The sequence below is a fragment of the Capsicum annuum genome, chromosome 10 (genome assembly GCF_002878395.1).
Source record: "Capsicum annuum cultivar UCD-10X-F1 chromosome 10, UCD10Xv1.1, whole genome shotgun sequence".
Classification (NCBI taxonomy): domain Eukaryota; kingdom Viridiplantae; phylum Streptophyta; class Magnoliopsida; order Solanales; family Solanaceae; genus Capsicum; species Capsicum annuum.
The window spans coordinates 164,270,386-164,286,592 of record NC_061120.1 but is presented as its reverse complement, the minus strand read 5'-3'; the positions used below and the strand labels follow the sequence as shown (position 1 = coordinate 164,286,592).

At 32.6% G+C, this 16,207-nt stretch overlaps 2 protein-coding genes and 1 pseudogene across 3 annotated transcripts; 2 read left to right on the top strand and 1 right to left on the bottom strand.

Annotated features, from left to right (window-relative positions):
- The first annotated feature begins 3,347 nt into the window (after positions 1 to 3,347).
- On the top strand, positions 3,348 to 6,475 carry LOC107845980 (fructose-1,6-bisphosphatase, chloroplastic). The gene is made up of 4 exons (XM_016690509.2): positions 3,348 to 4,174; positions 5,120 to 5,344; positions 5,561 to 6,067; positions 6,152 to 6,475. Exons 1-4 carry the CDS (start codon positions 3,752 to 3,754, stop codon positions 6,221 to 6,223), a joined length of 1,227 nt encoding a protein of 408 aa, XP_016545995.2. The 5' UTR covers positions 3,348 to 3,751; the 3' UTR covers positions 6,224 to 6,475.
- A 636-nt stretch (positions 6,476 to 7,111) lies between these two features.
- LOC107844405 lies at positions 7,112 to 9,042 on the top strand (annotated as a pseudogene).
- A 7-nt stretch (positions 9,043 to 9,049) lies between these two features.
- Positions 9,050 to 13,345, bottom strand: LOC107845979 (cell wall protein RBR3). Of its 2 annotated transcripts, XM_016690508.2 has the most exons (7): positions 13,115 to 13,345; positions 12,045 to 12,288; positions 10,384 to 10,584; positions 9,649 to 10,297; positions 9,441 to 9,547; positions 9,280 to 9,339; positions 9,050 to 9,177 (listed from the first exon to the last, which is right to left on the bottom strand). In XM_016690508.2, the coding sequence occupies exons 1-7, from the start codon at positions 13,301 to 13,303 to the stop codon at positions 9,149 to 9,151; spliced, it is 1,479 nt and encodes a 492-aa protein (XP_016545994.2). In that variant the 5' UTR covers positions 13,304 to 13,345; the 3' UTR covers positions 9,050 to 9,148. The 2 variants fall into 2 exon arrangements, with proteins under 2 accessions (XP_016545994.2, XP_016545993.2); XM_016690507.2 differs by having other exon boundaries at positions 9,148 to 9,339.
- Between the last annotated feature and the right edge of the window lie 2,862 nt (positions 13,346 to 16,207).

Sequence of the window (16,207 nt, the reverse complement as noted above, 5' to 3'; positions counted from 1 at the left end):
CCGTATGTGTATGTCGTGTTTTGAGGAACTTCTTTCCTAGTCCAATAGCTCAATAATAGGGATCTCACCAAGAAAACACTTCATAATGAGCCAAGTCAATTCCATTTATTATAAATGTCTTGTTTTTGCTTAACAAGTTGATTTCTTTTTATTTTTTGACAATAAAGTTTTACAAGAAGTAGTACATTGAGGTTTCCTGGTAATACTCATACTTCACTGGTCAAAAACTAACAATTAGACTTTTAAGTTATACTATCACTAGTGGGATATGCCTGTGCTGAACACGGGTCAAATAGTAGTGAGAAAATTTGAAATAATGAAGATAATTAGATAGATTTGTAATGATATTTTTGTTGTAAAATTAAAAAATATATAGGAAGTTGCCTTGTTTGAAGTTTCTATCAAGTGTCACAATTAATTTCGTCAATCAACCAAATATGTTATATCAAATAATTTTAAAAGTCAATCAAAAGTTTTCATCAAAGTGTCACAATTAATTTCGTTAATCAACAAATATGTTATATTAAAAATTTCGAGAGTCAATCAAATATTTTATATCTTTAAAAAAATTTAAGTTGTTAATTATCGTGATTTATAATTATTTTTTTACGTCTTTTTTTAAAGTATTTAACAGATTCAATCTTTTTTAGATATTTTAAGCTGTTAACTATTGTAATTTATAATACTTTTTATGTAATTTTCAAATATTACATGTTACTTTCCTTGTCCAAAATTTTACGTCATTAATAGTCAATTACATTTTTAACTATTCCAATTTAAGTGACACTAATATAATTTTGAGATTCAACCAAACATTTATATCTTTTAAAATTTTTAAGTTGTTAATTATGGTGATCTATAGTATTTTTTACATATTTTTTTAGAATATATAATAGATTAATTTTTTTTAAGATATTTTAAGCTGTTAAATATTATAATTTATAATATTTTTACGTAATTTTCAAATAATATATGTTACTCTTTTGGTCCAAATTTTTGTGGCATTAATAGTCAATTATATTTTTAAAATAATTTAAGTTTTTAATTACTGTGATTTGTAGTACTTTTTCTTCTATTTCAATTTAAATGACACTGATATAATTTTGAGAGTCAAACAAATATTTTATTTATTTTAAATTTTTTAAGTTGTTAATTATTGTGATTCGCAGAATTTTTTCGTATTTTTTTTGAAATATATAACAAATTAAAAAAAACACAATCAAATTAAAATAGATGAAAAAATGAAGGTAAGGGAAAGAATCAGTGAAGTTGTGCCAAAGCAGACAGATTGACCTTTTAATTTTTAAATTGTTAATTATTGTGACTTTTAGTATTTTTTGCGTATTTTCTTGAAATATATAAAATATTAAATTATTATTATTTTTAGATATTTAAAGGTGTTATTGTAATTTATAATATCTTTTATGTAATTTTTAAATAATATATATTATTCTTCTTGTTCAAATTTTTGTGGCATTGATAGTTAATTATATTTTTAAAATAATTTAATTTTTGAATTATTATGATTTATAATATTTTCCCTTTTATTCCAATTTAAGTGACACAAAGCTTAGATGGACATAAAATTAATTAGGAGTATTATCGTAAAATCACGATTAAAGCAGCGAACAGACATGTGATCTTAAATGACTTATATGTAACTAATTAAAAGTGATATAACATATTACTATAAAAAAATACTTGTGAAAAAAAATTAAGTGGGACTCATATAAGACGCCAAGTTAATTTAGCATTAAATATTATAAAAATTTTAATACTTAGATGATTTGATACTAATTTTTTAATACTTAGATGACTTATAATAATTAATTAAAGGTGATATAGTCAAATTACGATTGAAACAGCTAAAACAGATATGTCATAAATATCTATTTTATTTATTTTTAATTAAATATTATTATTTTTTAATATTTAAATGATATATAATAATTAATTTAAAGTGATATAGTAAAATTACGAAGAAAGATGCTGAAACAAGGAGACAACGGAAGCTGCTGGACTGTGGGGCTAATTAATAAGGAGAATTTATCTTCAAAAGAAGGTTCATAACGTCACGTACATATAACATCTTTTTTCTTTTTCTTTTTTAGTCTTTTGAGAAAGTTTTTGCATGTCTTGAGAAAAAAACTATTTATGTAAAGAACTTGAACGTTCAAATATTCAAAATATTAAGATAGCAGTGATCACAACATTATGAACAGCTAGTATTGGAGGCACGTACACAATCAACAAGGAACAATTGGAATATTCTCTAAGAAACTAACTTCTTGTAAAATTATCATCTCATTCAGACACACTTTGGTGTTGTATATGGCTAGAGAGAAGTCGATAAAAGGGTCGTTTAGCAGATGGACTAAGGATAATAATTTTGGAATATTTCATGAAATGCTTTTATTCTATGTGCGATAATGATATTATTTAATCTCTGAATCATTTCATTTTGTCATTTTAGTATAAATGATAGGATAAGTTATTATATATAAAAGGAGAGATAAAAAAATCTCATGAAATATTTCAATTCATAAAATATACTCTCTCTATTTTGATTTATTTGTCCTATTTCAAATAGACATGGCGTTTCAGAAAATAAAGATTTTTTTTTAATCTAATAGTTTTTATCAAATATCTTTTTATTTTTTGATATTTAACATGTCATATGAAAAATTAAAATTTAAAAATTATTAAAAACGAAAAGAAACATCTTTTAAAACGAAACTAATGAGAAAAATCGGACAAACAAACGAAAGAAATCCTTTATTTATCCCATTTTACCAACCAAACGACCCCTAAAATTTGGAAAGGTTAACCACGAATGAAAGGGGAAATTCCAAAAAGAATGGATAAGTGGGACTCTCTTAATTACCAGCCTTACACTTTCATCCTCACAATTGCCAATCAGCCATAAATCTCCAAGAAAATAACTTAACTGATCCAACAAAATCATTTAAAAATTAAGTTTAAACTTAACTGATCCAACAAAATCATTTAAAAATTAAGTTTACTCATTTATTTAAACGTTATAATTTATATGATATTCTTTTTTTTAGTATGTCAAAAGAAATTGAAAATTCTTATATTTAGAAACATATTAATTTTAAACTTCTAATTTTACTCTTAATAATATTCTCTTATAGCCACAAAAATATCATGGACAATTAAAATCATTACTTTATGGCCGATCAAGTATTGTCATATATGAAATGAAAAGAATGAATAAAATAACCCACGTATCCATACATCCAATACGCGATCTAAATTAAGATTAGCTGCTATATTAGCAAACTTGACATAAATTAATACTCCAACCACCTCATTTTATATGACGGTATTTGATAACAAAAGGGGACTTATTTAAAAATTTGTTGTGCAAGTATTGAAAATTTATGTGGCTCTAAAGCATTCTAGAAAGGGTAAGATCATGATAAGTTTAAAGCTAAATTATTACTATAAAATATAGAAAAGTGTCTTTCTTTTTTAAACTAATCAAAAGGAAAAGAGTGTCACATAAATTAGCATCGAAGAAGTGCATAATAAGAGTCCTTTAGTTTGATTAAAGATTGTAAGTTTTAGTTACTAGTGAATAAAACCTAGACAAGATGAATATCAAATTAGTTTTGAAAAATGTGAGATAGTTGTTATAGCAAAAGATGAGAAAGAAATTGCAAGTCTGATTACTTTGTGATCACAGCTCACTAAGGCAAACTTAAAAAAAAGTAAAGCAAAATTACCAATGGCAGCATCAACAGCCACAACACCAACGACTTCAAACCTTTGCTTCTCAAACTCTCATTCCCTTTTCCAACACAAAAGGACTTCATTTTTGTGCGCAAAAAACAGCATAGTAAAGAGAAAGTGTAAGCACAAGGGAGCTGTGACGTGCATGGTCTTGGAAAAGAGTAGTACGGCTGAGCCTACAAAACCCAAGAAACAGAATGCGTATAAGCTGCAGACCTTAACTAGCTGGCTGTTGAAACAAGAACAAGATGGGGTTATCGATGCTGAACTTACTATTGTTCTTTCGAGTATTTCGATGGCTTGTAAGCAGATTGCTTCATTGGTACAAAGAGCTGGCATTTCCAAACTTACTGAAGTTCATGGTGCTGTTAATGCTCAAGCAGAGGACCAGAAGAAGCTTGATGTTGTCTCTAACGAGGTTTGTTAATCATTCTTGTAGTTCTTTGTCTTCAGTTTAACCGTCTAGTATCTGAAATTTACTGGCTTGACTAATTAATCTAGATTCTTAGTTAATTGCGCACTTATCGGAAAGCTGCTCCCTACAAAAATGTTGAATTTCAAGATTTGAACCCGAGACATATAGCTAAAGACTTAAGAGTCAAGGGATTTCAACTATTCCACCAGACTCGGAGGTAGCTCATTCTTGTAGTTAGTACATCTAGCTAGGACTTTCAGCAACTGCAAATCAATATGATCATCTTACGTTGTCTAACGAATTAGTGATTTCGAATAACTTCTTGAGTACGGTCAAACATTAGAAAATGACTTTTCATAGAAAAAATTTCATGGTTTTCTGGAATTCAAAATCCTATAGATAACCAACTTTTGTATTTCAAATTTCGTCGACCCTCAGAAGAATGACACAGAATTATCTATTCAGACAGAAATAGTAAACCTAAATTTCCAAAAATGAGATTGATGTGTCAAAGATGGTAGGATGTTTATACTTCAGAAGGGAGTAATAATTATGTGTAAGAGGGAACTTACTATTAAGGTCTTCAACAAACAATAATCTAGATATATGTATTCTAGAGCTAGTTGCACATAGGATCCCTCTTCTTGATACCGTTGAACATGCTTACAGTTTCTGCCCAAAATTCAAGAACTTGCTCATTTTGGTACAAACGCTGCATAATATCTGAAGCGAAATTTCCATTTCTGGCATATGATTTTTGAAAAATTTAGTAGTGGATTAATTGTGAAGGAACACATTTATGCCTTTGTTTACTTATTTGTACTTGATGCGTTCGAGGTTTTAGCAGTAAGATGTTAACATAAGAAGAGTCCAAATAAAACGTTTAGAGTACTAATTGTATGACATTGAGTTAGATTAATGAAGGTTTGACATTTATGGATTGAACAGGTATTCTCAAATTGTCTAAGGGCAAGTGGCCGGACAGGGATTATAGCGTCGGAGGAAGAGGATGTGCCCGTGGCAGTAGAGGAGAGTTACTATGGGAACTATATCGTGGTGTTTGATCCTCTTGATGGATCATCAAATATTGATGCTGCTGTATCTACTGGTTCTATCTTTGGAATTTACAGCCCAAATGATGATTGCCTCCTTGATCTTGAAGATACTACCATGGTACTAACCGGTCTACCTAGATATGCTCTCTTATTGAGAATCAGTAGAAGTAGGACCATTTATTGCCATGCTTGTTATATGTGCAAGATACTTCCTAATTCCTACAATCATTTCTATCTATCTTGTTATGAATGGTATGAGAATGATAGGTTCTGGGGTTCCTGAATTTTTCGTCTGGATAGTTAACCGTATAATAAACATGTCCAAAAATTGCAGCTTGACAGTGTGGAGCAGAGGTGCATAGTGAATGTGTGCCAACCAGGGAACAATCTTCTAGCAGCAGGGTACTGCATGTACTCGAGCGCTGTGATCTTCGTGCTCTCGTTGGGAAATGGAGTCTTCTCATTCACCTTGGATCCAATGTTTGGAGAATTCATTCTGACTCAAGAACACATCCAAATACCAAAGGCTGGAAAGATCTACGCATTCAATGAAGGAAACTACCAGTTATGGGATGACAGGTTGAAGAAGTACATCGATCACTTGAAGGACCCCGGTCCTAGTGGTAATCCTTACTCCTCCAGGTACATTGGCAGTTTGGTTGGTGATTTTCATAGGACTCTTTTATATGGTGGTATTTATGGCTATCCGAGAGACAAGAAGAGCAGGAATGGGAAGTTGAGGCTTTTGTATGAGTGTGCCCCGATGAGCTTTATTGTGGAACAAGCCGGTGGCAAAGGATCTGATGGCCAACAAAGAATTCTTGATATTCAACCAGCTGAGGTGAGAACAAAATGACTGCTACATCTTCCTTCAACAAGCAAAATATGTTGGCTAATGTGTTTTCTTTTGTTTCTCTCTTTGTAGATACATCAACGAGTTCCATTGTACATTGGAAGCATAGAAGAAGTTGAAAAATTGGAGAAGTACTTATCTTAATACAAATGTGAAATGAGGGGCTATTCAAGATTGTCTTGGTGACTTTTTCAACTGCTTTAATTTTTTAAGCAAACAAAACACATGAAGAGCTGTAAATTTGTATATTACTTGAAAGAAATTCTTTTCACAAGTCTAGGCCCTTGAATGATTATAGGTTCTTGAAAAGCTTTGTAGTGATTCAATTCACAATACAATTAAAATTTTATAAGCATTGAGAAGCTTTAGAGTGCCTCGAGCAGAGCCGAGGCTCAATGGACTGAATTGGAATGGTGTTGGTGAGTATTTTAGTTGAGACAGAAGCACAATAGAATATGTTGAGATGGTTTATAACCATCTTTTTTGTATTATTTTTTTTCATTTTTACCAGCTTAGTTTTTTAGAAGCCCAAAAAGGTTTTACCAAAAGTAGGCTTCGAGTAAACCAAATTTTTAATCTTTAATATAGCATGTTAAAGAATATGAGCCTCCAACACACTTTAAACAATGCTCAGGTCAACTCCTTTATCAAGCAACGTTGATGCCTTATATATCCTATGTGAGAGACTTCTTTAGCATTGAAATTATAGTTCTTTTTGTCTTTCAAATGGACCTACTATGATTATTTTTTGCTATTGACAATTATCCTTTCCTCCAAGGAGCTTTTGATTTTCCTAAGTTATTCTTTTAAGTCGAAAGATTGCATACTCTATAAGTCGAAAGATTGCATACTCTATTTGCATTGTAAGTGAAATCATCTTTCTGTTTGGGTTGTAGGGACCCCATTTTCACCCCTTGAATTTTCATCCACATATTTTTTGATCTTCAAGCAAGTTGCTCATTACTTTTTTGGACCTTTAGATATTATTGTGACAAATTACGTTCACACAATTGTCAGAAGGCAAAAGGATAAGCAGGCAACCCCAGTTGTCAATTCATAGAGAGAAATAGAGGAAGAAAAAAATGGCTCAAGCAATTCCAAGAATTACTTAGGAACATCAAATTCTCAAGCTCTTCTTCCATTTCTCCTCTTTCTCCTAATTTTCATCTCTTTCCCACAAATATCAAGAGATCGCAACAACTCATCAATGGTAGTTTTAGTCCTAATTCAAGAATTCACTGCGAAGCAGCAAGCTTGGAAGGAACAAAAACAGCCCCAGCACAGATCAAAAAAACGAAAAATCGATATGAAATGATTAATTTGACTTGACAACATGGTTGTTGCAGCAGGAACAAGCAGGCAATATAGATGCAGAATTAGCTATAGTTCTTTCAAGAATATCACTGGCCTGCAAGCAAATCGCATTGCTTTTACAAAGGTCCAGCATTGTTAACATTACTGGAACTCAAGGCACAATTAATATCCAAGGTGAAGATCAGAAGAAACTTGATGTTATAACCAACGAGGTTTGTTACTTCATCACCTTCCAACAATTAGATTATTGTGAAATTTAGTGCACTGATCAATAAAAACGTAATCTTTTGAGTGTTACAGTTGTTCTGCAATTGTCTAAGATCAAGGGAGGATGGGGATTATCGCATCAGAGGAAGGAGATGTACCTGTTGCAGTTGAAGAAACTTATTCTGGAAATTATATTGTAGTGTTTGACCCCATCGATGGATCTGCTAACATTGATATTGCCTTAACCACTGGATCAATTTTTGGAATTTATGGTCCAGATCAGCAATGCCTTGTAGACATGGATGATGATTCTATGGTAATTTTCGCAATTCAAACATGAAACTTAAGTATAACAATAACATTATGCCTCAACCTGAACAAATTGAGGTCGGCTATATGAATCATCATTGTCCATATCACTCCATTTATACTTATCTCAGTACAATGATTCATAAAATGAAATTGAAAAGCAATACTTTTTGGATTTTCAGATTGACCAAGCCAGGGAAAGTGTATAGTCAGTGTTTGCCAGCGAGGGAGCAATTTAGTAGCAGCAGAGTATTGTCTTTATTCAAGTTCAGTAGTGTACACACTCTCGGTAGGAAACGGAGTATATGCATTTACTTTAGACCCTGCATATGGAGAATTTGCTTTGACGCATGAAGATATCAAAATACCAAAGGCTGGAAGAATATATTCCTTTAATGAGGGAAATTATGATCTATGGGATGTGAAATTGCAGAATTATATTGACCACTTAAGGCAACCAGGTCCAAATGGCAAGCCATATTCAGGCCGTTACATAGGTTGTCTCGTGGGTGAAATCTACAGAATGTTGTTGTATGGCGGTATTTATGGAAATCCTAAGAACAAGAACAGCAAGAATGGGAACTTGAGGTTATTGTACGAGTGTGCTCCAATGAGCTACATCGTAGAACAAGCTGGTGGCAAAGCAACAGATTGCAACCAACGGATATTGGAAAGCATGCCTGAGAAGGTAGGTTTGAAAACCTCCATTCAACGAAAACCTAAATTAAGATTCTTTAATGACAATTAAAGTTGAAGTTTGAGTTTAAGGTGTAGGTGGTGTAATATAATGATTTTTTTTATATAAAAAAAGCACGTAACTTAATGCGGAAAGATGCTTAAGACGTCATATTGAGGTCTTCTTTAAGTGTGAGCCCATAGGACCTTAAATACTCTTTTTTTTTTTGTTGCAGATACATCAGCGAACACCTATTTTTATTGGAAGTCCAGAAGAAATTGATAAGCTGGAAAAGTACCTTGCCTGAGAGCTTTTTCACTGTCAACTGATGTAATGCAAGTTATGTACAATAGGCATTTGAGTTTATCAAACAGACAAAATGTACCCAGAGGCTTCTATGTAACTCAAATCCATCTTATAGTTTACAAATGAATGAATACTCAAAGTTAAAACTTAAGAAGGTATCTCTATTGGATTTCATAAGGTCAGCTGTGATGAATTCTAGCATGTCAACCTCCATATCCATCTACTGAAGAATTTAGTCAATTTCTTGCACAGAATTTCTAATGTCTCGAGCTTCTGTTACTCTTAACTGCAGATGTAAATGATACAGAATCGATTAGTGTTATGTCCTCTATTAGCACTTTGTACACAATAAAGAATAATGTTAAAATGAAGCGACAATACCACTTACCGGGACTTAAAAGTTGGATACGTTTGGTAACCGATTTCACAGTTTTCACAGTATCTGAACCTGAAGAATCAATGACAAAATTGAAAAATATTTACTTCACTTTCACATAAAGAAGTTCACACCCAATTGCATAATCAAGAATTCCCTTTTACGGGTTTTACCTAGTAAACTTGTTTCTTTCTCTGAAAAGACTTCGGTTACTGTTGACGAAATCTGTGATGCTATTTGGTTTGCATCAATGTTGACATTTCCAGACTCATATGGTGACCTGTGCATTAAATATTAGATGTAAACTTAGATTCTGTATAAGCTGGCATGAAGGGTGCAAAAAACACCCTTCTTCATGGACAGAAAAGCAAGAATTTTTACCCTGAAATTGTATCTGGAGAAAAGTCCAGTTTGTCCTGGCAAGAATGATCAATCCCTTGTCCATCAATGTCGAAATGATACAGCAGCTCAGAAAGATTAAAATCCGCACCCAGAAGATCAAAGTTAGGTAAATCCAAGTCAAAAATATCTCCTTCCTTCTCAGAATCAGACGTTGAAATCCTGTCGGGAACTTGTGGTACCTCTGAACTACTTGGAATGTCCGATGCATCAAAATCTAACCTACCTTTTACTTGATCTCTCTTCACAGACCTTTTCAAGTTTGTTTTAACTGGTGAGGAAGTCGAAACACAGTGATTTCTTTCTATAGAATAGTATGCTATTTGTTTAGTAGGGGTCACTCGAATTGTCTCTGAAGAGATTATCATGTGGTTAGTCGACATGAGATGAGAGGGAGTAGCTTCTTTGATGGAAGTTGCTGTTGAACAAATTTCAAATGGAGAGATAGATTTGTCAGTTTGGGATGAAGATTCTATTGGAGGTGTCTTAGGGTCAGAATAATTAGTTAGAAGGGACTGAACGGGGTGGTCAGACAAAAACTTGGGGTTGTTAGATCCTTGGACTGGCAACTGAACTGCAGAGCTCTTCAAAATATTGTTATAATTATCATCTTGTGGCATTGTACTAGCACCTGCAAGGAAAAGGGTACTGACTACTCAGTGATCACCATAGGATTAAGACATGAGATTCACAAAGTCTGAACGTCATTAAATTTACCCTTAAGTGTCAACTGATTGGTGGGTGACTGTGTACGAGATTTCTTCGCAGCTGTTGAAGCATCTGAAACATCCTTGGACCCTTTTCTTTTTGAAGTTGTTGGGATGGAATTTGGAGTAGAAAATTTCATGGCATCAGCAGCAGTATTGGAAGGTATTGATGCTGACATAAGAACTGGACTAGTGTATGCAGAACAATAACCTGATAAATTTGATAATGATTAATGTCACTACTAGAATATTTGTCCAAAACAATTGGTGTAAGAATGGATTGTCTCCTGATTCTTTCATTTAAGGTATAGGCATTCGAAAGATGGAATAGATCTTTCAGGCAAAAGAAAACAATGGATCATTATCGTCTCATGGTAATGACACAAACTTAATGCTGTCGGGTTAATGATAATGCTACATCCTTTTTGTTCTTCCAAGTCCTACAACTCTGTGAATGTATGTCCACTCCACAACAATATAATATACATTCAATAGACTTTATTGAGGAGCGAAATCTAGTAAGACATCAAGTAAATGTTGCAATTGGCTAATTTGATTTTCACATCAGTGTACACTGGTATGTTGTTGTTGTTGTTATCAATGTACAGAAAAAGTTTTGAGCGGTTAGATATAGGTTGTTTGTGTTGAAACTAGATGTTTGACTGAAACAGTCGAATGAAGAAGAAAATCGGACTTGTTCATCAGTCATAACTGAAAAACTACTGGTACAAGCTTAGTGCAAAGTCAATAGGAAACATCATGATGTGTGCGCCTAGAACATCGTCCTAGAAGCTAATACAGAGATTATGTTAAGGTCTTTAGGGATTTATACATTTAAGGCTGTCTCTATATCTTGTAGCTCCAGAGATGTCAAAAATGGGAATTTGAATCAAAGTACCACATCCTAAGGTCTTAAGGATTTATATCTAGTAAGGTATGTTGGGTCTTAAGGATTTATATCTAGTAAGGTATGTTGGGAATTTGGGACCAAAGTGCTTCCCAAGTGTATTTATGTTGAAAAATAACCTTAAATAAATGTCGAAATATGAAGACAAATAACAGTACTTTCTGGCTGATACCTTGAAACTCTAACAAATTAGTACTCAACAATCTAAAAAAAAAAATTAAAATTTATTTTGTTGGATATCATTATTGTAGGCAAAACCTTGGAGCTACTGGCTCACAACTGCTGAGCAAACCCGGTGAATAAATTTGGCAATTTTCATGAACAATGGCAATTTGGCAACACATAAGGAATTTTGGCACTCTCAAAGATCCCATATAACACGAATAAAAAACTATATTTAACACATAAGCAAGTATATATAATGATTTGGTGACGTCATGAGGATAGTTAAAAATAGAAGAGTTAATGGTCCAAAAAAAACCTACACTATCACTTTTCGTTAGTTTCATAACTCAACTATCCATTGTTCCATTTGCCTACTTAAACCATCACTTTCTTTGTATTGGAACATCACTTAATGCTAAGTTGGCCTGCACACGCATGTTGTCAAGTGCGAACGATATTTGACCAAACCAACTCAGTATCGAGGTGTATTTAATACAAAGAGGGTGATAGTTTATGCAGCTAACTCGCCAAAAAGTGGTAGCTTAGATGTGTATTTGACCATTAACACAAAATAGAAAGAAAAAAGACAGAATGGAAACCTTCTGAAATGGGGGAAACCCCATTAGTCTGTTGGAGCAAAGTGCCTGATTGGGGCGTTGAAGAACCAGGAATTGTTGGAGGCGGCGTTGGATTTGCCCGTGCATTATAACCGTTCACAACTTCTTGCATTCCCCTTAGCAAATTCCGAACATGAGCTTTTTCTTGCTCCAGAAACACCCTCTGCTCTTTCAAACATATGTACTCATCCAGCATTGCTCCTAAACTCAATAAACTCCTCGGCGCCTATTTACCAATCACAAAACATAAAAACCAAAAATAATTTTTTTGAGAAAATCAACCCAATGGTATAGCTCTCGATATTATTCATCTATACGTAAAGACTAGCAGACCTAGAAGTCAAACATCATACATCCCCTCATTTCAATTTATTTGTCAAACTTTCTTTTGGTTCATTTCAGCAACAATATCTCTTTCCTTTTTGATCTGCAAACTCTTTAACCATAACTTTCCACATATGAGAACGAGATTAAAGAACATTATGGTAAAGAAAATGTATTCATAAGTTCGCTACCTTGTAAAAACTCATGTGTAAGAAAGATTTGAGCCCATGAAGTGTAAGAACGGATTGATTAACAATTCACGGATGAAAAAATGGCAAAGAGGAAAGCATCCACTCCTCTTTTCTAAATTGCATCTATAGTATATTTGCCCATGTGGATTTCTTTCTCAGTTAATAAATATCTTATATCTTGGGTAACTAATTGATGAAATACTGGGCAATTGACATTTTACATTTTTTAAATTGTATGTCAAGTTAAAACCAGACAAACAAATTAAAATGAAATAATTAGTTCTAAAATGAACGAATGCTTTATGAAATACATCTAATATTGCGAGTTTTATCTACAGCTAGTATTTTTTATAAAAAGGATAACTTTGTATAAAAAAAGTGTCAAAATTACAACAAATAATAGGTCTAAACTCGCATAACTTATAAAATGAAACGGGTTCAATTCTAAAATGAAAAATAATTAAAGCTTAGAACACATAAAACTTAAATTCTAGATACGCCTCTATTAGGATCTACCAATGTATGTGAAACGGTTACCTCATTGATAGGAGATTTAGAGAGTAGATGAGAAGCTTCAGAGCGGAAGGTGGATCTAGTTTCATTGAAATGGTTATCGGAGAGGTAACGATCAACGATGAAAGCAATTTGGACAGGAGTTACTTTTCCTTTGCCTATATTTTCTGCTCTTTTTGGTTTACTTTGCTTACCCATTTTCAATTTCTGCATCTATGAGAATTATGGAGGGAGTGAAGAAGGAGGAATAAAATGTGTGACGATTTTATTTTTTTGGGAGGGAAAGTGGAGGGGAACGTGGGACTTTATAGTAAGCGCGGGACTATTTCAAATAAACAATTGGTTAAAAAAAGTGAATAGGCATTAGGCGGTATAAAACAATAGAAAGTAGTAATTATTTACTGATAGCGCCAATAAATATAGGTCAAATTTTCATATTTGACATTTTTGTAAGCAGTACTTATCTGTTTTAATTTATTTGTCTTGATTTAAAATGGAAGAAGTAAATTAATTAATGTGTGAATTTGAAAATAAAATCATCAATTTTATTAGATAAAATTTGCATATTTGGAAATTAAGTAAAAGAATATTATAAAATATAATAATTAATAATTCAAAATATTTGGCAACTATTTGGAAAAATTATGATCAAAAAACATGTTTGATATTTTTGGATTGTCGCATATCCGTTAAGATTTTTAATTAATGTCATTAATTAAAGAGTAACCTGTCAATATTAGAATGGTAATTTTGGGAAAAGTAATTAATTCAACTTTGGATTTTGACAGATTCATTCAAATTTGATCATAAAAAGGTCAAAAATTCATTTATTTTAGATCGGAGACAATAATATTTTAGGCAAACAAATTGAAATGAAGAGAATAACATTTGTTTTTGTAACACTATGCTTTGAGGTATATCTTCACTTTTAGTTCTTCATAGGAAAAAAAAACGCAATTAGTATTTAATTAAATACGATGATGTTCGTATATCTTCCATCAGCCAAGATTACAATTATTGGGTTCAACTATATTTTGATGATTGACAATGTGGTGAAACACGTACATGAAATAGGTCGATGCTACACATTTCGTGGTCTAGAGTTCAACTTGTATATGGACTTTCCGAAATAAAGGAAATCTCAAATGGAAAAGACCACAAAGTATGTACAAACATATTCACGAAAGGAGTCCACAAGCGTACAAACTCAAGAATCAAAGCAAGATAGGAGTCTTTGTCAAGAAAGAGTTCTTACAGACTGAGACAGGAATTCTTACGATTATGATAAAGCATATCCAAATAAGGAGTCCACATACATGCAAGCTCAAGCATCCAAGCAAGATGAGAGTACTTTTCAAGCATGTTGCAGTCGAATAGATTTTGATAATTGACAAAGTGATGGAACAAGTACATGAAATATGTTGCTACTACATGTTCTATCACCCATAGTCCAACTTGAGGTAGGATTTTCTAAAATAAAGGAGTGTCAGTAGAAAAAATCTCGAAGTTTGCATAAATCACAAAAAGATAGGAGTCTACATCTGATATGGAGTCTACACATGAATAGATGAAGAGAGTCCAAGAAAGAAGAGATTTCTTGTATAGTTGGAAGTCCACTTGATTAAGAAGAATAATGAATAGTTGTAAGTACACAAGGTCCTCCAACATGAAACTCATGCACTTATATTAAGAGAAAAAGGCAAAATACAACTAAATAAGTAGGAATGATATTTGAGAGAATTTTACCTAGCTATCAAAGTGCAGCTCGATACAGTGAATTAGGTTGAAGAACTTGTTTTTGGTTAAGGAGTCTTAGCTTGATAAGGTCTAGTAATGATGTATTAAGAGTGTTTATTGAGTTGTAACTTCCATGTCTCTTAGATCAAGTGGGTTATAAATTGGTTCAGGATTTTATCTTCAAGTTGGGGATAGACTCGAAGATTGGGGAACATAAACCACACCTTGGAAGATTTTTGTGTTAGGAATTAGAGTTAGCTTCTAGGTTACAAGAGTTGTAATCTGAATTCTGTTGAGGCTCATTATTTTTAGTGAAATTGGGGTTAAATCTTTTAAAGGTACAAGCAGTGGTTTTTTCACCTTTGTAAGCCGGGTATTTTTTATGTAAAATATTGTATTACTTCATCTAATGTTTTCATAATATGTGAAAGAAGTACGTTAGACAATCAGTGTCATCTTAGGTGAAAATCGAGCATAACTAACGTGGGTTATTAAAAAGTGCAAGAATATCATCAATGAAGGAGAATATTAGATCAAAATCTTCAAACTTATATATTTGATAAATAATAAATTACCAAAGTATCGAGAAAAAATAACTCATTGAATCACCACGTAGAGAAGGAGCGAATATAAAGTATGGTTACCAAATTGACAGAATCCAATAGCTTTTATCTAGAAGTTGAGTAAAACTAAGGCTGATTACTTGGAGTTCAAGTTTAGCAATACATACAAGAGGCCAAAGTGGAAATGAGGTCTGGTGCCAAGGTTATCCTCAAAAGAGGATGTTTCAAGTATTTTGTGTCTTAAATTCAAGACAATAGGGAGATTCACGGGATATAACTCTTTTTATTGGGACGATGTGGACAAAATCAATACTTGTTTGTAGAGTCTTGTGTGATAAGAAAGTATCACCTAAACTTAAAAGAGATGTTTCGACTGACTATATTATATGAATTAGAGTGTTAGCCAATCAAGAACTCTTATATTCAAAAGATACAAATTGTGGAAATAAGTATGTTGAGGAAGATGTGTGGACATACTAGGAGGGATAAGAATAGGAATAAAGATATCGTAGATAAAGTAGGAGTGTCTCTATCAAAGTCAATTAGAGTCAATTAGACAGATGCTTAGCTGAAGTTAGTTGTGGTTGTTAGTGGTAGTTAAAGTTTGTTAGTAGTGGATGTTGTTAGCCAGCTGTCATGTCTGAGTGTCAATGATTAAGTTAGTGGTGCAACAATGAAGGTAGTTACTAGAAGCTTGTGTATATGTATATTCCTTCCCAGATTGAATAATGCAATCAAGTTCATTACCCCAAAATATCTTCTTTCTCAATTTCTCTGCACAAACTATCAAATTTTGTCATGGTATCAGAGTAGTGAG